This window comes from Larimichthys crocea, chromosome XII (assembly GCF_000972845.2).
Source record: "Larimichthys crocea isolate SSNF chromosome XII, L_crocea_2.0, whole genome shotgun sequence".
Taxonomy (NCBI): domain Eukaryota; kingdom Metazoa; phylum Chordata; class Actinopteri; family Sciaenidae; genus Larimichthys; species Larimichthys crocea.
This window is the reverse complement of record NC_040022.1, coordinates 23,936,707-23,963,109: the sequence shown is the minus strand read 5'-3', so window position 1 is coordinate 23,963,109 and position 26,403 is coordinate 23,936,707. Positions and strand designations below refer to the sequence as shown.

Below are 26,403 nucleotides of genomic sequence, written 5' to 3'. Positions count from 1 at the left end.
CCTCGAACTACGCATCTAACATTGCAATTGATTCAAGTCTTACATGTAATGAAACATAAATTGTGCAAATACACAAACAAATGTAACAAAAGTCAAAATAAAGAATTTAAATCCTTCAAAGATCAATAAGCCACATATCCGTGTCTCTGGAATGTCAATCTCTATTATTTTTTTCTCAAACACGCCTGCCGACATAAAAAAGCGCCATAAATCATATGAAGCTCGTAATAAAGTTGATTAGCGATTGAGTGTTGTTGTTTTGTTTTTTTTGCTTTAGTATGAGACAGTTAATACATTCATCTCACTTCTGTTAGTCAGAGTGATTTTTCGAGAACAGGAATGTCATTATACACACCAATTCATCCCAGGTTATAAAATTGATCTTTAACGTGTACAAGCAGGAAACATATTTGTCATCAATATGTGTGGTAATTTTATTTTTTGGAAAACTTGAATGTTAGGTTGAAATATATCTATGGAATAAGAAATTTTTCATATAACTTCTTTGAAGTACCAGCAAGGCTTTGACAATATGATTATGTGGGAATGATCTAAAATGAGGTTCATAGTAGCACATCCCAAACAAAGAGAAACAAACATTGTTCTGAACCTCAGAACAAGGCTTCTATTGGTGAAAGGACTTAAGTTACGTTTCACTATGCATACCATTCCTGGGCCTTTTTATTGCATTTCCTGGTGTTTCCTGAAGGAGCAGCTCTACATTATAGATGACGTAGCAGTAACGTTTGTCCACTGCACAATAAAAATCTCCTGGGTTTAATATTTAAGGACTATATATATATATATATATTATATATATATATATTATGTATAAGAATATAGTATAATATATATAGGATAGATCATGGTTTTAGGATAGTGAGCACCCTCTCACACTTATTTATACACATTCACACATAAAGGTGTACCGTGTGAAATGCAGATTTTCAAAAGGACAAAAAAGGGAAAGAAAATGTACAAAAACACCTCAGAGCTCATTGCAGTCTTGCTGTTCTAGGACCAAATTAATCACATGCAGTCTGAAACAACTTCCATTTTACTGCGTCACACAATGAAATCATGATTTCTATCTAGCTTCCATTTAAACTATAATTGGCTGGATATCCACATGGTAACACACTGTTGCTGTAACTTGTTTGGCAGCAAAAACAGAACCATTGGTCCACAAGACCCGAACAATGGAGGCATACTAAATGTTCTCCGAGGATCAATCCTCAATAAGGACAGTCTTATTGTAATTGTTAGCAACTCTTGCCTCTCTCAGTATCATGCACTCTGTGAATTGTATTCTATGCATGCATTCATTAATGTCAGTGTTGAAATAGTAAATATAAAGTTAATTTCTGCTCTGCCCTGAATGAGTAAGTGGTTTTTAGTACCATGAACATGTCACATTATTTACATCTGGCAACAACATTAAGAGGCTCTTAAGGATAACCAGGCATTTTTGTATAGAACAATATAAAGAAACAAGAACCCTCATTAATAAGATAAGGCGCAAAAGGTGTGCAATGATTTCATAAATTCAAATGGAGTGGTTCATTCGCTGATCACAACAACAACAAAAAAAAAGCACAAATTCTTGGAAACATAATCAAGTAATAAAATAAAATTATAAATAACAAAAAGACAACCTGTGCACACATAAGTGCACACACATAAATAAACCTTGTCACACATAATTCAGAGTAGTGGTAGTATCTAATGAGTGGTATCATTGTCTTTGACCTCACTTAAACAAGGTGCAGTACTCATTACTTGGTATAATCAACATTCCCATGTCATAATTCCAACTCTCCTATTTTCTCGTCACACAACAACAACAATAACAGCGGCATGAATGACCCAACAAAGACACACCAACATGATACAGTAGTAGAAATGCTGAAGTTGGATGTTTGGTGACTGGCCCAGTGTGTGTTTGTGTGTGTGCGTGTTTCTGTGTGCCTGTGTTGGTGTTTAAGGTAAAAACGGAGCTGGAGATAAACCACGTTCCTATCCAGCCTGTGTACACACCTGTGTAACCGAGGCAAGTCCATGTACGCAGGTCTATCACTCACACACACACACACACACACACACACACACAAACACATACATACATGCACACACTGTAAAAATGGACAATGGATGGACGGACTCCTCGCTCCACCTACTTCCTCCCACTCTCTGTGCAGTGCTGGAACTGAGCAAAGCTGAGGAACACCTGCTCCAGTGATATCTGGCTCACACAGTAGTCTCCAATGCGGTATTTCTCTTTGGCTGCCTCCAAAGTGCCAAACACCTAGATGGAAGTAGAGAACAGGGATAGAGAAAACAAAGTAAGTGTGACATGAATGTATCTCCAAGGTTTTGTGCCAAGATCACAGTTTAACGCTACAATCTGCATCTTTTGAAGACTGAAAAAATAGGAATTATCATTTAGTTCTGCTCTTTATTACACGCAAACAAAGTCAGTTAAACTGTACAAACATCTATGATTGCTTTATAAATCCTGATTACACCTCATTGAGATGTTTAGGTGGAAACTTGACTAGAAAGCACATTCTAACTTTAAAAATAAAAAAATCTTCAAGCTATAAAATTGAAGCTCAGTTATTTGAGCGTTACTGTGTACCATTTTTATCCACTAGAGGAGGCTTTAACACAGCACAAAAGTAGAGATGCATGAAATCAGTTACCTGAGCCCAGGTAAGTGTTTTGTCAGTCAAATGATAGTGGACCATTCCCTGGTGCTCATCCTTTAGTTGACTTCCTGCGGTGGGAGAACGGTTACATTTAGGTTAGATTTGAATTGTTTCAGATGACGTCAACAGCAAAACACCATCAACTGTTTCAATGGAGAGTACAAAGAACCATGAAACTAAGAGAAAAAAATGTGTCCAAGTGCAGCTACAATAGCACATTTTGTTTTTGTTTGTTTTTAATTCTGCGACCTAACACACATTTACAGTTATGGTCCTAATTCAATAGTTACTTTATATAAAAAAAACACTTTTTATTTACTTGAGGTGAATTCAATCTTTTATAACTTTAGTAATCTTTATAGTTAGCATCGTAAATGTTATACTGTGTGCCTCTGACCTGGGAAGGTACTTTCGATAAAGTCTTTAAATAGCTGCAGGTCGCTGTCTTCCAGCTCAGCCTCTATGTGAACTTTAGCCAGCAGGGTGTAGCCACTGCCAAACTTGCTCTTCAGATGTTGGGGACTCCCGAGGCACTTGAACTGACCATTAACCATCACTGCCAGCCTGGTACACAGGGCCTCACACTCCTCCATACTGTGGAAGGAACATATCAATGAGAAAAACTACCATACAAGAAGAAGTCTTACTTTTCTTACAGCTGTGCCACACATAGCAGTGTTATGATTTACTGACTATAAATCTCACCTATGAGAGGTGATGATTATGGCCTTTCCAGACTCCCGTGTGCGTGTTACAGCATCCCACAGCAGCCTCCTGGCCACGGGGTCCATCCCAGTTGAAGGCTCATCCAGGAAGATAACTGGAGGCCCACCAATCAGAGCCATGCCCGCACTCAGCTTCCGCTTGTTACCACCGCTACATATGTTGATGGCGACATATTATTTACACACATGCTCAACAATCATTCAGGCTAAATTGAACAACCTGATCGGATTTCTTTCTCTACACCGACCTACCTGTAGCTGCGGATCAGTTTATCGGCATGAGGCTCCAGCAGCAGCGACCTCAGGACATTCTCCACGCAGCCAGACACATACTTCTCTGGTATTCCTCTGAGCCTGGCATACATACTCAGAGTTTCTCTTCCTGTCATGTGGTCCAATATGGCATCAAACTGAGGGCAGTAACCAATGCGCTGCTGCACCTGCAATCGAGAGATAAATGTTCTCTGTGAAATCTTGGTCTTTTGAAAGCAGTGCAACTACATCATTCAATGTCCTTTCCTTCCATGTCCCTCTGCTCTCACCTTTTTAATGTCCCTCAAGATGCTGTATCCATCAATATAGGCATCCCCGGATGTAACACTCTCATCACCTGTCAGCATCTTAAAGGTTGTGGTCTTGCCTGCTCCATTGAAGCCCAGGAGGCCGAAACACTCTCCTTTCCCTACTGCTAGAGACAGCCTGTCCACAGCCAAAAGATTCTGCCCGCTGCTGTACACCTGAAAGCGAGAGATAACAAGTCGAGTCTGAACAAAAATCATTCAGATCCATGCGTACAAGAAAAAAACAACAACAAAAAAACTCTTGTGCTTCATACCTTGCTGAGCTCCTGCAGTATGAGAGGGCTACCAACCATAGACTCTACTATTGGCTGGCACTCCAGGACTCTCTTCCTCTCTTCAGCCACATCCCTGTCCTCTGGCTGCAGGGCTGCATCCTCTATTAGAGGCAACTAACACACACAAAGACACACACAGACATATCAGTCATCAACCACAAAAGAGTGTCAAGAAAAGCTTTGACATGGGGTCGATCCCAAAAACATTGTCTGATTATTAAAATCGTTGCTGTCTATCAACTAATCCATTGATCAACTAATCATTTCAGCTCTGCGTGCTTTTCTAGCCAAAAAGTAAAGTGAAGGATTTTCAGTCTTTCAGATGACGTACAGTATGTAAGGCTTAAATCCCTTTAGTAAAGTCTACATGCTGATGAGGGCAGAGTTGGTGATAGATCTTAGAGGTGTGAAGAGCCCCAGGTAAAAGTGCGCCTGGGACTCTAGTTTCGTTATGTAAGAAGAGATATATGAAATGCTCTGTATCCATTTTGGAAAAAATAATTAACTTGATTTATCAATAATAAATTCATTCAATTACAAGACTGCTCCCCTTGATATAATAAATCAGACAACAGGAACACTAAAGAACAATAAATTCAACTTAAACTTTGATACTTTGAATCCGGTCCTCCTTATTTAAGGATTTTTCTTTAAAATTCCCATAACATTCACAAATCAAAGTGTCTTTTAATGAGTGACAAATGGCGTTCAACTTAATATGAACCAACCCAGTAGCTTAAAGCTTGCTTTTTATGAAGCGTTGACACCATTTTGCCTATTCCCTGTAGATTTAACCACATCTCCGATGGTCAGAGGCAATTCACTTTGTGGAGCTACAACCATTACTCAAGTTGTCTTTAGAGACTTCTCGTTTCTTAGGCTTTCAGTCTGGATATATTTAACCGCACTTAAAATAGTTTTCAAGAGTGACCTTATTCACAGTGCAGGGACATTACTGATGAATAAAAGAAACACACACAAAAAAAAAACATTCCCTTGTCCACCGCTCCAGAAATTCACCTACCTGTTTGCGTCTTCTACCCAGGGAGGTGAGGAATCGGCGGAGAGTGCGGACACACTGCAGCTCGATGACAAACAGAAGAATAATAAAGACTAAACCCTGCACTGAGAAGGCCACAAGGAAGCGTCCCACACCAGGCTCCGACATGGAGAAGTAGTTTGTCTGGTAAGTGATGTCTAGAAGCAGAAAAACATGAGTTATGTCATGTAAAATAAGGGCATATACTGTATATGAAGGTTTTACACAAGAAAGCTGATTATTTCATTAGTGTTCATTTTGGTAATTAAAACAGTGGAAAATTGGATTGAAAAAAAATCAATAATACATCAAACTGGTTTAAAACTTGATTATACAAAGTCAATTTTCAGCTTAAGCAGTCTGTAGTTCTGTCCTTTTCACAGAGAACCTTGTTTGCTGTAAACATCTGAGTGTGTGGGGACATAAAAATCAAATGGAAATAAAGTTTGTTGAAAACTCTGGTAAAAGCAATGATCCTTTTTTGTTTTTTAGGATAAATCATTATTCATTTAATCATTGCCACTATATTTATAGATCAGCACCTACAGCACCATACACATCATTTTAATCATCATTTAATCACATATCCATCACTATCAATCTTGTGGGTCTTATAACTAAAAGCATACACTGTAGCATGTCTAGAGAAAAAGCAATGACCTTTTCTCTGAGGACACATTGAGGCAGTACTTACTTAAATGTTGGCATATTGCTTCGCTGATTACACTGGATGGGCAAAATGAGTTGAATTCATAATTCTGGTAGAACTGACTGAAGGACATGCCAAGGCAGTAGTTTGGGAAGATCAGGAACACTTTATCCAGTAAGTGTGATAGGGACTGCAGTTTCAACTCTGGAGAAAGAATTAGTAAGAAGGCCATTAATAGGAATGATAAGGAAAGATTTATTTACAACAAGCCAAGAGGACTAGAAAATGATCCCTTACTGGCTTTCCATCCACAAATACTGCATGTTGTACTCTATGATAGACTCAGCCACGCAAGAAGCACTGATGCTGGGAATTGAACCCAAATCTGTGAATGGGTGGGCAAGTGCTTTTTCCTTTTGTGCCATCCTCACACTGCAATCATGGGTTCAGCCAAACACAAGCACTTTTAGCCCTTGAAATTAACTCACAGCATATTGGCCCAAGTACAAAATTAGGATTATTAAAAAAAAAAAAAAGAAGGGGGGGGGGCTTATTATATTGAAGTAATTTGTGTATTTCAACATTAGAGCACCAATGCCTAAAGGCTGTCTGTTGCCATTGTCACTAGGCCAGCTTGTTACTTCAAGTCCATTTACAGTGTGTCATTCACAGGACAAATTTCATAAGTGGGGTAAAAATGTTTCATATTTTACTTCATTTTAAAAATAGCTTCAAGTATCATGGTTTACTAACTTATGAAGTAAAAAGTCTAGTCTGATAGTGTTCCTTATCTTCAAAAATAGCTGTCTGAAAAGTTGGAGCGGTCTTTAAAAATCTTTCACCTGGGATGGTCATGATGGTGACAGCCAGAAAGGTGGCCGTGCCAGAGATCATGTTGAAGATGGTGAGGCGCGTGTAGGCGGTAGCAGCAGAGGAGAAGAGGAAGCTGAGCAGATACATAAGAGGCACAACAGCCCAGCCATACAGCAGCAATAACAACAACACATCTACCAGGTGGTTGTCGTCTACGAAGGCCTTGACTCCGAATGCCTGAAATACCACCTAAGAGCATAAAACAGCTTCGATGAAACATACACGTCAATTTTTGGCATACTGTATTCTCTGCATGAACAAACTGGATGATCTGTTTACACTAACTACTCAGTATCTTCATCCCATACTGACCAGCATGAGGAGACAGGGCAGCAGGAAGTTGACCAGGTCCCACAGAAGAGCAGAAAACCAGAAGTTTGACAGGTAGACACCGCTGACCTGCTGCACATGCTTAGACTTGATTGAGGACTCTGTTACGAGCAGCAGGGCAAAGGTGCTGGACAGGGAGGCCATACCGTACATCAGGTTGATGGCGATGGCAAACCCTGTCTTTCCCCTACAAATCAAGACAGGTGGGGGAGAAAAAAAAGAGCAGGGCTTGATGACTGGAGAAATTGGTGGTAATTTATTTTACCCCCAGGAATTTTTAATTTTTAATTCATACCTGAACCTCTGAGAGACATACAAGGGAACCAGAATACTAATATAGGGAATCTAACCTTTATATAATATATTTTAACATCATATCAAGTGTGTTGTTTGTGTTCTTTCGTTCCTGCTCTCCCCTCATCCTTCTTCTGTTATCCACTTACTTTACCAAGTGATAAGCTCTTGATATCAACCAAATACTTTACAACCTTCCCTCCACTCACTCGGTCAGCTGGCTCCTGGCGATCTCAGACAGGTTGCGTGGCATGGGGTAATTGCCCGTCTGGATGGAAGCATTGGGGCCTGCTAGAAGTTTGAAGAGAGCATTGTCCACCATCATGAGGGCTGTGGCAGGTGTATGGTAGCCCTCATTGTTGAAGTAGGCTGTCGCTTCTGCATAGTGGCTGCTGCTGCCACGGAAAGCAGCACCCACCACGCAGCGCTCATTAAAGCTGCCGCCCTCTTCCTCTGCCTTGGTCAGGATGTAATTGGTGAAATCTGAAAATAGAGACATTTGGTCAGCGAATAACTAAACAAGGACTCAAGCAAAGTCCCTGTTTCTTCCACTTGGCTTACCCGTGATGTTGATGAGCTGGCCAAGCTGAGCAGAGAGCTGTGAGCTGTATGTATTTGCCCAGGCAGAGGCCAGGGGACCTGGGAAAGACTGCAGAGCTACAGGGACCCTGGTGGAACCATAACGGCTGAGTGCCAGCTTCAACTGGGGAGCGTCTTGGTGGTTAGGAAAAGTGCGTGCCACAACTAAGGCCACGACTGTGAATACCAAAGGGACCAAGAACTGTGCCACCATCACCTTCCAGTTTCTCCAACTATACAGCGCCCTCTTTAGGAACATAGCATAGAACTGCTGGAGGTGTAGTCTGACCTGATGGAAGAGGAAAGGGAAGTGAAATTAGAGCAGCATGAATGATATGCAAAAAAAAACAAGACAAGCCTCAGTGTACTTCCTCTCATCTCACCCCGGTGTTAAGCTTGATGTTGGAGCAGTCCTCTGAGATGAGGGTGCCACTGTCTGTGAAATCGGTGACATCAGTCATGCCGCTGATGCTGCTGGCATCATCTGTGGTCCAGTCATGGGAGCGTCTCTCGTGTTGGTACTGCAGGGCTGGCAGCTGGATTGCCTGGATGTCCAAACTAGAATCCACCAACTTTCCAACTCTGAACACACAAATGAATCGGTGGTTATCTACCAACCTAATGGGAACAGCTTAATGGACATCTTGTAGTTGAAAAACAAACTGAGAAAATAAGATTTGTATGAGATCAGTATGTATATCTGAGATCAATGACAATAAATGTGCTACACTGTGACAAATACACCATCTAGTTTAAAATGTTTGTTCATCAGATGACTTAGACCTCTGGAAAACATGCACGATTTAATCAGATATCAATGATTGGAGTAGAATCAAGAATTTAATAATGGTAGCAGTGTTACTATCTAGCTGTCTGATTTGGCTGCAAAATACTGAACGCCAGAAGGGAGCTAGATGACCAAATGTTCAAACAGCAGCTTTTCTTGGTGTCGTGTTTGATGTTTGCTGTATAGTGTTTATGGCCAGAACCCATTGATGAACCTCCAGTCTCACTTGTAAATAATGAGGCCTGTGAGACAAAAAATCTTTGCCAGCGCCAATTAGAAAGTCATACGCTGCTAGTAGAAGCAGCATGCAGTGTTAGCGGTCTGCAATTTTTTCAATTCAAATAATATATGGAACCCAATGGAAATTTGTTGTACATTGCAATTATTTTTTTTAATCAGGACACTGGCATGAAACTTAATCTTCCTCCTATTAGGAAAAAAACTATTATAAAATTAGAAATCACATCCACGCCTGTCACATTTCACCTACCTGAGGAAAACCTCTTCCATAGTGGTTACTGAAGCTCCGTAGCTGGCGATCCCCAACTCCTCTCTGTTCATCTCCAGCTCAGCAAACAGCAGCTCAAACCTGACAGATCAGGGAAACAGATTATACACAGTGTCACAGTAGAACAGGTGCTACCCCTCAGTATTACAATGTGAGCTCCAAATTTTTTACTCTGTATCACAAATAAAATCTCTTGTAGGTTTAGTTCTGCCTTAAATCTAATCACAGAACAGTAGTAAGTGCCACTGTGGAGTCAAAGTCAACTTAGTGTGTGATTTTTTCAATATAAAAAGAGCAGAAAACAAGGTAAGGAGAGGTGACTATACATTTTTTGTTTATTAATTAAAATAAGTTCATGCACAGAGAGAAAGAGCCATACTAGACCAGACTACTGCACTTCTCTAGTATGTTGCCCCCTTACACAGCAGTTACCATTTAGACACTGCGGCTCAGCAGGTGTCATTTCTGGTCAATGGCTGTTCTCCCCTTAATACTTTCTACTCTATTCTACATGTGAACAAAGACTTGAATGCCTCACCTGCTGGTGCTTTCTTTGGGCAAGATGTAAGAAAGCTCGGCCCCAGCGCTGCTCTCCATTGTGGCATTTGGAACATACATGTGGACAAGGCGGGTGATCTCGGACACATTACAAAGAGCATCCTTTACTATCACCATGTGGTAGCCAGCACCTGATGGGCAGAGGAAAGGAACAGGCTTATACATACTACTCAATCGATATCTTGCTACCTTTTTGAGCCTGCTGCTGCACCTAATGTTCACTCCACTCTTCACGTACCATATTTGTTCTTAAGGAAGAGTGGCGACCCGCAGCACTGCAGCTCTCCTCCTGCCATGATGGCGATGCGGTCGCCGAGCAGGTCGGCCTCATCCATGAAGTGTGTGGTGAGCAGGATGGTGCGACCGCGCTTCTCCCCTTGCAGAAGATCCCAGGTCGCGCGTCTAGCTGATGGGTCCATACCTGACGTGGGCTCGTCTAACATCACCACCTGAAGAGAGATAAAAGTTAGGGAAGAGATAATATAATCGATGGATGGCACAAAATTGTGAAATTCTTTACCTTGGAGTCTCCGATGAGGGCAATGCCAATAGAGAGTTTTCTCTTCATGCCACCAGAAAGTGTCTTGGAGCGAGCCTGTCGCTTGTCCTCAAGGTTCAGAATACGAATGATCCGATCTACCTCGTCTGGAATCTTGTCTTTGGAGAAGCCTTTTAGCTGAATATGGAAAAAAAACACACCAAATAAACCAAATACTTTCATTCAAATCCCCAGCATGTCACAGTGACATGAACAGAGCTACTGCAAGCAGGCCTGACAGAAGGTAAGCAGAGAACGATGTACACAGAGTATGTGTTTCTGTACAAAAGAGCATGATTGTCAGTACCTGCGCGTAGAAAAGCAGGTGTTCTCTGACAGTAAGGTTATCAAACAGAACGTCATGCTGGGGACAGAGTCCCAGACTGCGCCGGATCAGAGCCATGTCCTGGCAGATGTCGTAACCGTTAATATAAGCCCTGCCACTGGTGGGAGGAAACAGCCCTGCAAGCACAATGAATGAACATTATTTAGGTTGCTGCCATGTTTTGATTGTGTACACTGGTTGCTTGTGTGTGTGCAAGTGCGTTCGAAGCCAGTCACCTGTCAGCATGGACAGTGTCGTAGTCTTCCCAGCACCGTTATGACCTAGAAGGACAGTGATCTGTCCCTCAAACATGTTCAGCGTAAGATCCCGCACAGCCTGACGTGTCTTGTTGCCCAGTCTGAATTCCTGTCAAATGGATGAATCGAAAATATTTAGATGCATTAACCATAGTCTCACTCTTACATTAATTACTTTCTACACTTCAAACTTTACAGCACATGGACATGTTTGCTCTCTGTGTCATAGCGTCTGTTCTACTGTTTACCTTAGCCAGGTGTTTAATCTTGATCCCGGAGACTAGTCCAGCTGGTTCCTCCTCTATAAATTCACCTTTCAGAGCCTTTTCTGCATCTTCCTCTTCCTCCTTCTCATTCACCAAGGCCATGCGAGGACTGCTGCACCAATATGAAGGCTGCAGAGTGAGAGAAAGTAAGAATTGGGGTGGGGTGAAACTGGCCCTAGTCAAAAAGCTGTATGAAAGAATACTTTACAATTCAATTATTCATTTACAACATATTTCCACAAGATAAAAGTTAAAAATGAGATTGTATATTGCGCCCAGTGTTTATCTTTTATTCATTGAAGCAAGGTAATTACAGGATGCAACAAGGGAGGCAGAGAACCAGGACCATTCATAAAAACATAAGAAAGAGAGAGTGGGCTGACATTAACATTGTTCACGTACACTCAACATTAGAGGGGATTGTTTCCTGACCAAGCCTCCCTCTGGTGAACTTCCTAAGGACCAGAGTCAAACATTGACTTTTTACAATGTGGAAACAGCATCTCATACACACAATGGACATGAAGTGCGTCAACATCTAATCCACACCCTGCTGGCAGTCTCTTGAATTCCTGACTACTGGGAAATGGGTTAGCATGGGTTTATTTTTGTGTGTGTGTAAAGGCACGCCATTTCGTGATGGTCCATAGTTGTTAGAAAGATAAACCTTATTTGTGTTGGCTGCACAGACTCAGACGCTTCCTGTTATTCTGGCTAGCTGAACCCAAAGACTTCCTCTGGCTGACATGTTGTGACCTCACGTTTGCAATCCCCTCTATCAAACTAGTTTCTTTAATTTAGGGCAATTTTTTCTCTTGCAAAAGACCTCGACCTTGTTACTTCCTGATTGTGTTATAAGAGCTGAACAACAACGTCTTACAACATTAGTTCACGGGATAATGTGAAGCACAATGTAAAAGCCACGTCAGACCCAGGGTTCACTTCTTGTTAGTGATAGTTCTGGCTTCCCACCTGGGAACACAATCAGCGGTGTCGCCAGGTGGGAAGCTGATGAGGGGTCATGTCCTTTTTACTGCACTAGCAGAATTAAGTATCATATCCCTTATTTAGATTAATGAGCCAGTATGTGTTAATGTGTCTGTATCTGTATCCTTATGGGGGCGGCAGTAGCTAAGTCTGTGGGAACTTGGCTTACAGAGTACGGATCAGTAGTAGTACTGGTATTAGACACTGCAGAAGTGCCCTTTAGCAAGGCACCGAAGCCCATACCGCTGAGGGCGCCTGACTTTGTGGCAGCCCCATGCTCTGACATATTTTCTTCCTCCCTATTCAGATCTATTAACAATTAAAAATTCTACCAGACTATGAATAGTTGCACAAATATTTGTACAAAACGCTCAGTGAAAGATTTTTTTTAGATTGGAATAATAAACACCAAATTCACCATTTGATTACAACATTTTTAAAAATAAATAGACATATCAGTGAAAACTGTTGTCATCGAGTTTCTAGACCAATCCCTGACGATGATATTTAAGATGTTTACAAGATGTTTGAAGATATTTATGTGAGTATATTCCTTGTTTATACAGAATATCCAACCTCACAAGTTAAACAGGTACTGTATATTAAAAGAATATTAAATAATCAACAAATGTGGCTGAAAATAAACTTTTTAAAATAAACCACCCTGATGATTAGGCTGAATTTTGTTGACTTCTTATGACTTTCACATTACTAACTGACACTGCTGTGAGGAGGGACAAAATTATCAAATAACCACAATTATCCGAAACATTTGTTGTGTTTTTGAATGTTCATACTTATACTTATAATTTGGCTTCATTCCCAGTGAATGTGTGTGTGAACGTAGCTTTGAAGCTTACCAGTATAAAGAAGTAAGATGGTAGAGGCACTCCGTATTCTCCAGGAAAAACTGCCTCCATGTACCAGGCCACCAGCCCATAGAGCACAGAGTCAAAAAGCAGCAAGCCCAACACCTGGGCCATGGAGAAGTCATCATCCACTGTCACAGAGTCAAACAGGTTTGCCCACTGGATTCCCGTACCTACCAAATAAACATTTAACACATATTACACATGTGCTGACCATGACTTTCTAATAAAGTCAGAAAGTTCCACATTTTAGGACAAACATTGATTTTGATCATAACCTCAACTCTCACCTTTGCCTTCAAACATTCCTATGAGCTGAGATCCCATGGCCATGGCCACATTGGAGATGAGGCAGGCTGACACCTTCTGGGCATGGCTCAGTAAGTCGTAGCGTGGCCACAGAAACAAATACGGCAAGTAGCTCAGGAAATAGATGAAGCCACCCGCAGCTGCTGCCACATTTGCTGTTAGGCGGAAAATAAAGAATGAGAGGTTGAGGGGAGGCTGAACAACGGCAAAACTCAAGCAGGTTCAACAAAAGACAAACTGTGAATTTAACAGTATCATCACAGTTCTCGTCACTCTGTTTGTTGTCATGTTTACAAAAGAACGCTATTAGATGAGCAAACACGCATGTATTTGTAGACCTATGCAAACTACAGGAAAATTACTATGTGAAGCAAACAATTTTTTATGTGAAAAACATTTCCGTGGCTGATAGAGAAGGTCTGAGTAGTGTTCAGATGAAGCATTAAGCAGTACAAAGCAGATGAATACAGCAGATGAAGTGAATGAAAGACTTTCAGGATATTTCTGGGCAGACTGACGAGACCTCTCACAAGAGCACTTGTGGCAGACAATGTGACATTTGTGTGGAGCATGCATTGATTAAGAGCCATTATCTATTCCTAAAAAGTACATCAGTGGGCTGAGAGAAGTATCCAGACAGCTGCTCACACAAAGACAGCCAAGATAGAAAAATGTCCGAGGAGGGCACTGAAGGATCCTGTTTTCGATTTTCTGTAAAAGCCCCTCATCGCTGTCTCTTTCCTCTCCTGTCTACAAATCATCACTTCTCGGAAAATCTTTTTTGTGGTTCATCATATTATGATTTTTTGTGTTTTAGCAAGTTTAAATGTATGCACAGTGTCTCAGGGAAAACAACATGGTGATTCAGCAATTGATGCAATTTTAATGACTTTAGACAGACTGTCAAACATTCAAGTTTGGACAATGATTCATGCATCCAAAGACGAGCCAGGCTGAGGGAAGAGGGAAAGCAGGAAGAGAAAAGGAAGAGCATGACAGACGACACCTATAGTATATTGCTTCATTATGTCAAAGCAAAACAGACAAACTACCTGGGCAGGTGACAGAATACATTACACAGATAAGACGATTAATGGGTGGAGAAATTCAATATGAAAAAGAGGCTTTAAAGTATTTTCTTCAACTCAGCCCCTGTAGACAAAATGCTTAGACTTTAGCTAAATAAAATTTCTCATGACTTCAGTTGAAATAAGCATACATGAACTATAGCATGGCTGGGAAATAACTAAGTAAGTTCGTATGAGATTTGCAAAAGGCTGCATAAAACCGAGCCTGATGAGCACTTGCAACCCGAGCTGCTTTGTTGAGGAAAGCTGAAAGGAGACGGATGTCGGTCTGAATGAAAAGCTCTGAATGAGTAAGAGAGCAAAGAGGGAAAGAGAAGAGGAACATGAGAAATGGGAGATGAGAGACGATAAAGAAAACCATTCAAACCGCATCTATGCTGGACACGGTGCTTCAATTTCATGTGGCTAAAGACAGAAAGAGCTCCAAACTACAGAGTACAAACTACAGCAACTAAGATAAATTTACTAGATTTACACTGACAGTTGCTCAGTACAACTGGTCAATAGTTGTACTGACCGTCAATATATGATCAATATAACAGCAAGACTCTTCTTGTTCGAACATGTTTTCATAGCTGATGTGTCTTTTATTGGTGCTTTTATACTTTGGACCAGATGCCAGCAAAAACAAACAGCACGCAGTTTGACCTACATGTGAGCAAATACACAATAACAAATACACACAATACAGCCAACAAATACAGTCGCGCAAAGGGCATCTGACCACGCCCACCTACCCGGCGAAACGTAATTATCACAGAGAGAGACACAGAAACACACACCTCGTGAGAAGAAGGTACTGATCATGAAGCTGAAGTTGATGGTGGCCACGGTGAAGACGAGCAGGAAGACGAAGACCAGCGTGGGGTCACTGTAGGACAGCACTGCTCCGTAAGGGCTCACCTAAAAAAACACAATTCCAGTGCTCAGTTATGGTGTACTGAGAAACATTTATAGTCTCTAGGCCAAAGATGAACTCCTGCACTTAAATGAGGCAAGTATGACTCAGTAACTATTAAGGAACCATGAGATGTTTGTTTTGTTTTTTAAAAAGATACACAATTATTAAAATAGAGTACTAATTTTAGCATTACTCACTCAAAGTTTCAACATTCACTGCCTATTCGGCCAGTGCACACATTTTACAACCTGTGTACTTACATTTTATAAGCTTTTAATATGTTTTGCATTCAAGTAGTCATAGCTAAAGTAGTAGCAGATAAATGTAGTGAAGTAAAAAGTACAATATTTGGCAATATGGCATTAAGAGAAAGGACTTCAAATATTAGTTACATTCCACCACTGCAGGTATTGATATTGTATTACTTTTTCCTTATCTAAGAAATTGCTTAAATATGTGGTGAAGGCATTACGTGCAGGAATGCATCTTAAATTACACAAACTCACCTGGATACAGAGCAGGAGAGTGACAAAAAATACTGAAACGGAGAGGAAGAGGAAGAACATGAGAAACCAGGCGCTCCAGTGGAGCCAGTTGCTGAGACCCATCATCCTCATGTACTCCTGAAATACAAAAGGAAAAAGGAGGAGATTATAGATCAGGTAGTTGTCTTTTTTATTTGTTTGTTGTGGGGTTTTTTTTTTTTTTTAACAGCCCATGTAGAGACACACAAACACACCTTGAGCTTCCTTTCCTTCTCCTGCACCACTGCTCGTACTATGTTGAGGGAGGTGTAGGTAAAGCTGAGCACCAGTAGTAAGGGTAGTTGGTTCTGAATGGCCAAGATAAAGACGTCATATATAAAAGCAGGATAAGGAAACCGTGACAGGACCACTCTGATCTTTTGCAGCAGAGAGGAAGCAGCTGTTCTGTTGTAGGAGCGCATGATGGCTCGGTCCACTGCGTGCTGTACCGCCAGGAACCCCTCACGGTAATAACCTTAAAAGAGAAGGGAGACATTTACAGTGAAGGAAATATGTGTACTACTATACTATAATACCACTATTATATCAAAATAAACCTGGGTGCACTTACAGTGACCCATCTTCACTTCTAAAGTTGGCATTAGAATGGGTAAAAGGCCTTGAGGAACCAAAGTGGAGCTGCAGTCATGAGTTATTATTCATGTGGAGGATAGAAATCCATATTCATGTGACTTTAAAAGTTTGTCATTTCCATTGTGCTGTGAGGATGACTTCATTTTTTTTGGAGTGTGCCTCTTCCTCTTCATCCCATTTAGTTGCACTCAACTTTGGAACCTCATTATAGTTGGGCCAGCTGTGAGACGGCACAACAGCGTCTTATTTAATCCCCGATTCGTCATCATCGCATTATTTGACAAATCAAGCAACCAGAGGTGACAAATGTGTACCCTGCGCACCCTCGCAGTGCCAAAATAAGATTATGCTGATCACGCCAAAGATGTGTAGGGCCACGGTTGCCATGGAAACACAGCCCGACGAGAGGGCTCTGGCTCAGGAGATTGTGGGAAAAAAATCATAATATATAAATCATAATCTGTCTGTGGCCTTTAAAAAAGAAAAAGAAAAAAAGAACTAATACTAATCTGAATAACTCCACCAACAAATATGCTCTTGCAGTTTGAGAATATTTAACTTTTATATTTGGATGAGAGCAGACAGAATGTTTTGGCTTTCAAGACAGTAAAAGTGATAGAAGGCAAAGGGACATGGCTTCTCACCAGGTGTGCCGCCCTCTTTATCGTACTGCTCCCTCGGCCCTGGCAGCTGAAAGAGGGGAAAGAGGCTCAACGTATGCCAGTCCAGGTCACTGTTCGGGCTCAGCTCAGACTTCTCCGTCATCGGGGCGCTGCGTGGGGTGAAGGTGAAACGTAGGTGGTAGCTCACCTGTATGAGAAAAAGCAATTAGTGGACTCGGACAAAGCCAAGCGTGGAATGATGTAAATTTAACATAGAGCATATTTATAAGCTCTCAAATAAACCTATACTATGCACTGAATGTTTGGCAAATTAAATATAGTCATTTATATTTACATGTATATCTGTTTTTACGCTATTTATGTGAAATATTTTAGGCCTCCTATTGTTTCTGTTAAACAATTTGTTTTCCAGTTAAACCTTAAAAAGCCTTGAGTATTTTAATTTGTGAATCACCCTGTTGATATGCTGAAAGAAACACTGAAAAGATTGATTATACAGGTTATATTTTTAAACATGCAAGTATGTCGCACAGACTGACAGGATATATCTGGATGAGGAAAGGTGTGAATGTCTAACAGTATGAATGTAATCAGGATAAACAGGACATTGCTCTCAGTGACACTCCCGCCTGAATTGTCTTTACGAATCCTTCATACCAAAATAAAACAAATAAAATTAAAACTAACAATTAAATAGAACAGTATGCATAATTTGTTTGTATTTTGTTTGTGTACAAATCCAAATGTGCTTATTATTTGTCCAATTTATTAGACTTCAGCTGTTATTATCCATTTTGTATTACTACAAATGATGGAATAATTGATATTATTATCAATATTCATGTAAGAAAAATGACAGATGATAGACGTTGAACACATCTACAGGAAGCAGAGCAAATGACGGGAACAAAGCTTCGTTTTATAACCTTTCACACATTCATTTATATGGTTTTATAGTATCTGGCAGCAAGGAGAACTTTGCCCAAGGAAAATACAGTTGAAATGAAATGATCTGAGAGAGGCCGCAGGAGACAGGCACATAGAAAAAGTACTCCTCTCTTTCCCATTGAGCTTAGAGCTGTCTGAAACTTTCAAGCCTATTAAGTGTGTCAGACTTTTCTATCACACCCAGTTGGATCACACTGTATGAACCTGCGAATTTGCTTTATCTACACCTCTTCTACTTCGCATTTAAATCCGAGCAGACAACAATCTTGTAGTTCAAATCTTAAAACATGAGCTTGCTTATTATTTCTTTCCTCTCGGGCCAAGAAAGAAAAAACAAAAAACAAAACACACAGCCTAATTCACAAGTGAGAAAACAAGATTTTAGGGTGCAGAACAAGTGCCTGAACCAGTATTACTGGTAACACATACTGAAAATAAACAGCCATTCCTCCTTACACTGAGTAAGTAACATATTTAGTTTTATCTTTTAAAAGGAGTTTAATGGCATTTAGCAGTGTAATTGTGGATTGCAACCCCCTCCTCTCACCCTCCCGTCCCTAATGTGAAGGAGAAACTACAGGGGCTGCAAAATGTGCAAAGAAAAACAAACATGAAAAGATCTGTAGATATAAAAGTCTCATTCTAACGAAACAATGCACTTAATTGGCACCTACTGCTCAGGTACAAGAATAATCTACCTGCTACTGTGTGTGACAGTGTGTGTATGCTACCTTTTACCTTTATGGGTAGAGGTTCATCGTCATGGGTGAAGGGGTGGTCAAACACCACAGCAGCCAGCAGCTTTCCTGACAGAGGGTCATTTCTCACATAGTCCTCAAAGTGTTCCTCAGTCTCAAAGCCACGCACTGGCATAGAAATGCACACACACAGATACAAAGAACATTATATTAGTCATGGTATGGCAGTCATCTCACATATGTCTGTTTTCAGGTCTGTCTCACGGCCGACCTTGATGCTTGTCTCTCTCCCTAACAGCCAAGAAGTTGGCGGAGATACTGTCATCATACTGAATTTTAGGACCACTACTTTCAATGCAACAGATCAAATACAGCAGCATAAATGCTTTCTATGACACAGATGTTAGTTCACGAAAAAGGAAGAGATATAACAAAAACCCAAGCAGTCTAAAAGAAGCTGACTGAAAACAGAAAGCAGGACGATAATAGATAAAAACAGATTCAGTTTTCTTTTCCGATTAATAATTTCTAATTAAATTTCTTTTTTTTCCCTCAGGACTGGACGTCTCAATTACATTTTGTGTCCCACTAATCAAGCATACATGAAGGTATTCCAAGGCTGGCAAAGGATTTCAGTATTACACAGTCCCAGGGTTAAATCTGGGTCAGTCTCATAAAATAAACATTTACATGAAGACACGCAGAGTGCAAACAGGAAATTAGGTCAAGGGCAACCAGGTGCCAAACACACCCATTCATATGCACTCAAAATATTTCTCTTTACTTCAGCTGCTTTTCTTGAATGATGCAAAAATAGGCTTAATAGTTTAATGTTACATTTCCCAAACAGGAGTTCTTGTATCTAGGCGTTACTTGTGCAGTTGTACATGAAAAGAGTACCTAAACTAATTAGAAAAAGGTTTAAGTGAATTGATAATGAATTCATTTTATGTTATATGTTATATATATATATATATATATAAAAAACAAAATGTTGTCAATTTCAGACTTTCCCACTGAGCTCTAGTGACCTGTGCTGAGGGTGTCATTATGTATTTAGTTGAAAAATACATAATGACACCAACCTTGCAGGTTTTTTGTCAAATGGTAATAGCACAAAAAACATCATGTCACACATGATCTACATGTATGGTCAATCCAACTTTTTGACAGCATTACACAATAAAATATATATATGATCTCGTTTCGCAATCACTATTTCACAATATATTATTTAAAACAGATACAAGCCATTTCAACACTAAATGTCTTTACAACAAAAACATCACGTGTTGCCTTTTTCGTCACTGTTTTAATATGTACGACATTTGAGATATCACCAGGCTTTTAAATGCCGACAACAGAATCTACTATTTTAGGCTAAGCATTGAGGTCACATTTTGGTGGTCTTCTGTTTGTCTGCAGCCTTGATCATTACCCTCCACCTCATCCCTCTGAATGCTGAGACCAGCTAAATTATTCATTAATAGCTGAGCTGGGATCTCACATGCCAGCATACAGCGCCAAACTGCAGCTACACAGATCTGTCTACCTGCAGACTGCCTGTCAACCTAAAAGCAAATATGTAAACAGCCTGTCAGTCAGACTGTCTGCATGTTTAGCAGGTCACACACACACACAAGCATGTGTGTGAGTGTGTGAATTAAAAAGAGAGTGTGTAGTTTAAACACCCATCTGATACAAGAGTAGGGTGCGGCCTGTTTGCTCTCTTGGGGGCTGTTTCTAGAGTAACCAGTATTCCCAGCTCTGTCCTGAATTACAATTGGTCTCAAGGCTGTGGCATTTGTTTTACTTGTCACAATGGTGGTACTAACAGCTCAAATTGGGGATGTAAACATTAGGTTTTGGGATGCAATAGAATCCACATTTCTAAAACAACAAATCGATATTTGATTTCATATATTAGCAGTGTGAGATGTGACAGTTCCTTTCAGTAATATCTGGCATGTTTTTCTATTTCAGTTCACAATAACCTCTTTACTACTGCCATGTATTACTTTATTATTTATTATCTGAACACTGAGGCATTTCCTGTCCAACTATTACCTACCTGAGGAGAGGGACAGGCTGCTTCGCACATCTTCTGCTACCTGACGCACCACACTGGAGTTACCGGGTACATAGGCCAGTTGTAAGCTTTTAAAGAATATGTTGGGTAACGTGTCGACAGCATAGCTCTCATAGACCGTGGCATTTGGGTAGTCCTTAAAAGGCACCTTCTGACGTAGCACGATGAGGATGCCGGAGAAGAGCAGAGGCAGGAGTATCTCCACCAGAGTCACCAGGATTTGACGTTTCTGAAGGGCAGGAAAATAATCGAGTCATTGGTGGAATAGGAAGAGAGGAATTTAGTTTAGGGGAATATAAGCAAAAAGCACAGACAGAAAAGGAGAAAGATTACCTATGCTATGTCTGACATTGATATTGATGACTAAGGAACTCAATGAAAAATGAAAAATCCTCCATATTTCAGCTACAGGTGAGCACTGTACAATGAATTTAGCTCATCAGACGCAACCTAATTTCAAGGTTTCGATATGCTTTCAAAACGCCAGCCACCAATCATTTTTAGTCAAGATGAGGACTGGGCATCAATTTATTCTTCGCACATGATTCATAATGAAACTAGAGGATTTCATAGACAGCTAGAAAAAACAGCATAATTTATGTGACCGCCTCCTCCTCCCGTTGAGTGATTGGAGTACAAAGTGACTTGGACAGTTTTGGCTACATTTAATCTCAGGGTGGTGTCAATATCAGATTTTAGGAATAAAAATAATAAAGTACAAACATCTACCCTATTTGTCCATCATTATAAAGTCTTTCTTAATGGATAAATAAATCTGGTCTTATGAATTACAGTTTGCTGTAAAACTGCATATTAAACTGTAATATTTATTGTTAATACCAAATTGTGTCCGTCCCACTAAGTCAGTGTGTACTTTGATTGGATATTACCTAATTGAAATATCTGTTGTTAGATTTATGCTTTATTTTATGCATTTTTGCAAAGTATTGTTCTGATATTTAAAACACGGAACTCTTAAACCTGGATTATCTCTAAAGTCATTACATGACAATGCCTAGTTTGTTGAGCACAGATCATATCCTCTGTTTTTATTCAACAATCAACACACTGTTAACCTTAAAAAAAGAAAAGAAAAAAAACTCTCAAATGTGGTGTGTGTTACAGTCTCAGTATCCAGGAGAGTCAGGGCAGTGGGGCAAGAGTTGTGCACTGGCAATTCAATACAACACTTGAATGAGGCACAAAATAACACTGGGGTAATTGTCTCAAGCTCTACCAGACAGTACCTACTCCAGTAAAAACATAAGCCATCACAGAGAAATCATTAACCACTAGTTACTAGTGTATGACTGCATTTATTGAGGAAATAGATTAGCTCAATAGATCTCTAATAAGAGATTAATTCTTTTAAAGAGTCTTTTATGTATTAACAAAGAAGTGAGATCTCATTAGCTTAAAAATCTGCAGTAGCCGAGCTGGAAATACGTCAGCGTGACCTTAAGTTTTCTAAATGTGGCCAGTTGTCAATGGGAACCGAAAACAGGATGGTCCAGAAATACAAGGTCTTTGCCAAGTTTACAGGCCTGAATTACAACATCCACAGTTTGCCTCAGAAGGTAAAACACTGTAATCTATTACAGTTTAAGTGATTAACATGGAGCCTATGTCTGTTTTTTTGCAGCCAAGATGAACAAGCAACACCAAAATGCTCAGTATTTCTTCCTGCCTGGTCCTAATGGAGTCTCTGACGTCTCCAGACAACCACAACTGGCTCAGCAGTAAACAGAAAAAGAGTGCTGAAGCAATAACCTCACACCACGCTCGCTGGATAGCAGATAGTCAACTCCATTTCTGAGTAGTGCAGAATTGTGTAACTATCAACTGATATGAAAACTATGCAAGCTGCCATTCAGAGCAATGTACTGGCACTGTACAAATTCTTTATTATCTTCTGTAAACTGAAAACAGAACCCTGAATATGAGGATATGATTTTCAGAGAACTTGACAACAGCGTGAGCCTCGAGTGAACTGCTGCCTTAGAGAGATTTCTTGGAGTGATAAGTTGTGTGTAACCAGTCAAACGTGTTTACCAACAGTTGAAAAAGTAACACATAAATAAAAATTGCATTACATAATTGAAATACAACAAAATCTATTTAAATGTGTGCATGTGAACCCTTTTGTCTTACTTCTAAGTGTGATGTATTCCTTTCCTCTTTGTTTTACTGATTTTTAAATATTCTTATGTATATATACTCCTACTTAAGTATGTATGTACATTATGTAAGTGTACGCACAGTATTTGGAAAGCTATATTTGTACTGTACGTACAGTACATACATAAATTTAACATGTACTGTATATTGTCTGTGTTTTATGTTCTTGTGACTGATAAAAAATGCAAATAAAATAACTCAATAAGAGTAGAATTAACAAATAAAAAGGTGGATGTGTGTATAGATGTGTGATTCCATAGTTACACAATAGAAAATCTGACCAAGATGACCCCTGTCTCATGATCTATGTCACAAGAATAACAGAAAATAATAACGAAATGAAACAACTAAATACAGCCAAATAAGGCGAGGAAAGCATGTGACAGGTAACAGCATGTTGACCTAGAAAGTGACACAACAACAGTGCGTGCAGACTGTATTTACTGGAGTCAACCTGTTTCCAAGTAGCTGGGTTACATCATAGGTTTGTACAAAAGAAATTGTTAGTCAGTTTAGTGTATTTATGATGCCACTCAAGCCCATAACTTAACAAATGCTGTCACGCAGACCTCTGCTCTGTAAATACAGTTACTTCTGACAAGTCACAGAACTCGCAAACAATGTCAGTACCTAATAAGGAAACATGCACACTAGGTGTAGGGTCACCTCTCTCCGACTCACCTGCTGAAGATAGTTTTTCCACACCAGTAGTCCAAATTGTCGTATGATAGCCATTTTCAATCCAGACAGCCTTCTACAGTGACTGGAAACAGAAAAAGAGACACGTTTTTAGTTTGTACTGTCTACTCCTTTTGTTGAAAATATGGAGACGTAGTGTTTTCGCCCAAAAAACAGCTCTGACCGGCAGCGATGGCTGTAAGCGGTTTCTGATATCAGTTTCTATAACAAAAAGAGAAGTGAAATTCTGCCATCATCCGCTGTATACAAAGTGGAGAAATGATCACAAGATAGAGCCGACTGTCACTATAAAACAAAAAAAGGGGGTTTATATCAGCCTGGAAATGAAGTCAGTTGGGAAAAGGCAAATGAGCAAATGATAAAAGGTTGTTGACATCCACACTCAGGACTGCAAGGCTGGTAAAACATCTAATAAACTCCCATGCCATCAGACAATCCTGACAGTTATGTCCGGAGATATATTCATATAACTACAACTAAATCTGCCAAGTGTGGAGTCTAATTTCCCAGCACACGAGTTCATAAATATAACACATCTGCTCATGCTGGGACTGTCTGAATTTCACACTAGAGCCATTCATCTCTTAGTAACTACATCCTTTCTCATGATCCATCAGGCCCATTGAACGTCTAATTGAATTCAGAAGACCATGAGCTACATACTTAAATGTCTCCATTAGTCTAGAAAACAATAAACGCACACAAGACATCAACAGAGACGTGAGTCCCTTTTTTTTTTCCTTATAAACTGAAATATGCCTTTGCTCTTCTCTGATTGGTCCAACGCAGCCCTGTGGCTCTCCTGATTGGACAATCGACCTGCTCGTCAATTTCTAAGGATTCTGTTGAATGCTAATGATGGGGAGCTGAGGGAACAAAAGCTGGGTATATTTCCAAATAACAACATGCTGACTCACGGACATTATTTCATATAAGACACCGTACGACCTACACACATAACTCAGTGGTGGTTCGTGACATGAATATGTGTAATTACCTCAGATAAAAGCAGGTTTCGGCATATGAACTCCACGAGCTGTGGTGTCTCTTCCTGGTGGAGGTGAAAACAATTCCTGCTTTTTGTTTTTTTGCTGCTGCTGTATTAAACCGACAACAATACCATCACTGCGGGGCTTCTTTCCTTCACCGACACTGTCGAGGCCCGGCTAGCATTAAAGTGTAGCTATGGACGGTGATGTGCAGCAGCCCGGTCCAGGTTGTCACCCCCCCACACACCTCTCTCTCCAGCCTTGCTGCTTTCTAACGAGGCGATGACATTGCACCAGCGGCTCGATAAGCCCGTGAACTCAACGTGTGCGTAAAAAAAAAAAAAACGCAGCGACACGACCGTCAACAAAACACATCACGTGATCTCAGTGGAGCAGAGTCACGTGATCCCTCAACAGCTGGACAGGTTCCCTGAGAAATGAGCAATAAATGCAGCGCTTTATTTATGGCCGACGCTTGTGCTTGGTTAAGTGGAAGAAGAGAAGTATGATTGAAAATATCAGGGAAAACTCATCACTCATGCAATATTTGCAAGGAAATAATTCATCCAAATTCCTTAAAATAAATATTTAGCTCCTTATAATATAATAATGAAGTCATAAGGTAGACTCACACACTAGAATTTTGGGCCCCATGACACAAAAAAATCAAATTGGGCCCCCCTCTGCGCAGCTGTTGTCCTCACATCTCTAGGACCTAACTATCCCATCAAAAGCTTTACAGGACTAAGTTGTATCTGTACCCTGACCCCATCTCTCTCCTAAAATGTGATTCAACAAAAAAGACACCTCATGTATACCAATCCAATGTATGATGTCATATGTGTCTGTGATTGTTTTTTTTGCCTGTAACTGCACTTTTTTTCTCTCCCTTTCCCTTTTAGGGATCAATAAAGTACTATCCTATCCTATCCTAATGCACATGTATTGGCGGTTAGACTGACTGAATGTAAAAAATAAAAAAAAATAAAAAACTAGACACACTGTTGACAAATTACACTTAGGACCAGTGTGTAGGATTTAGTTACATCTGGTGGTGCAATTGTGGCATTGTTTCCTCGCCTCACCCTCGCCTTCCTAGTCTAAAAGAGAAATGACAGTGACAAAACACACGAAAGGCCCTCTGAAAAGCCTTTATTAAGTTTCTCCGTTCTGGGCTACTGTAAAAACATGGTGTTTCAAAATGGTGGACTTCATGGAAGAGGACCCTAAAAATGTTCTTATTTTCAGGTGATTATACACTAATGTATGTTAAGTAATATTGTATTTTTTCAACATTTTCATTCAGTATATACAGCCTAATTTAATTGTATATAGTTTTTATCTCTATCTATCTATCTATCTATCTATCTATCTATCTATCTATCTATTCATAAATATGTTTTCATTAGTGTATAAACCCCATGAAAATAAGAATCATGGTGTTTTTGTTTCCTTAAAATTAGACTTTTATATCTACAAAGAGGAGGGGTATTCAGTTGCAAGATCCGTCTAGTCCAGTTTCGCTGACATCTGATGTCACAACAATATTGCATTGAGCAATGAGGTGCTGTAACTTTACAGCCATACAAATATCAGTTTGTTGCAGACATCCATT

At 40.0% G+C, this 26,403-nt stretch overlaps 1 protein-coding gene across 2 annotated transcripts; it reads right to left on the bottom strand.

The window, feature by feature from the left end:
• Positions 1-907: 907 nt before the first annotated feature.
• On the bottom strand, positions 908-25,156 carry abca3b (ATP-binding cassette, sub-family A (ABC1), member 3b). Of its 2 annotated transcripts, XM_027285053.1 has the most exons (31): positions 24,797-25,156; positions 23,782-23,863; positions 20,905-21,151; positions 18,874-19,001; positions 17,209-17,374; positions 16,186-16,445; positions 15,953-16,069; positions 15,328-15,448; positions 13,439-13,612; positions 13,140-13,321; positions 11,275-11,421; positions 11,006-11,135; positions 10,752-10,906; positions 10,427-10,582; positions 10,145-10,355; positions 9,887-10,037; positions 9,331-9,429; positions 8,437-8,635; positions 8,036-8,342; positions 7,684-7,957; positions 7,163-7,367; positions 6,820-7,039; positions 6,023-6,181; positions 5,314-5,486; positions 4,269-4,403; positions 3,976-4,170; positions 3,686-3,873; positions 3,414-3,584; positions 3,106-3,302; positions 2,703-2,776; positions 2,174-2,305 (listed from the first exon to the last, which is right to left on the bottom strand). In XM_027285053.1, exons 2-31 carry the CDS (start codon positions 23,833-23,835, stop codon positions 2,174-2,176), a joined length of 5,127 nt encoding a protein of 1,708 aa, XP_027140854.1. In that variant the 5' UTR covers positions 23,836-23,863; positions 24,797-25,156. The 2 variants fall into 2 exon arrangements, with proteins under 2 accessions (XP_027140855.1, XP_027140854.1); XM_027285054.1 differs by lacking the exon at positions 24,797-25,156 and having other exon boundaries at positions 908-2,305; positions 23,782-23,835.
• Between the last annotated feature and the right edge of the window lie 1,247 nt (positions 25,157-26,403).

What these genes read in the sequence shown, in the direction of transcription:
- abca3b (XM_027285053.1), bottom strand. Translation starts at nt 23,835, where the DNA reads ATGGCTATCATACGACAATTTGGACTACTGGTGTGGAAAAACTATCTT. An exon ending in CCCTCATCGGAGACTCCAAG is followed by an intron (nt 10,356 to 10,426) that starts GTAAAGAATTTC and finishes ATCTCTCTTCAG; the next exon opens with GTGGTGATGTTAGACGAGCC. An exon ending in TGCCCTGTCTCCTCATGCTG is followed by an intron (nt 7,040 to 7,162) that starts GTCAGTATGGGA and finishes TTATGCTCTTAG; the next exon opens with GTGGTATTTCAGGCATTCGG.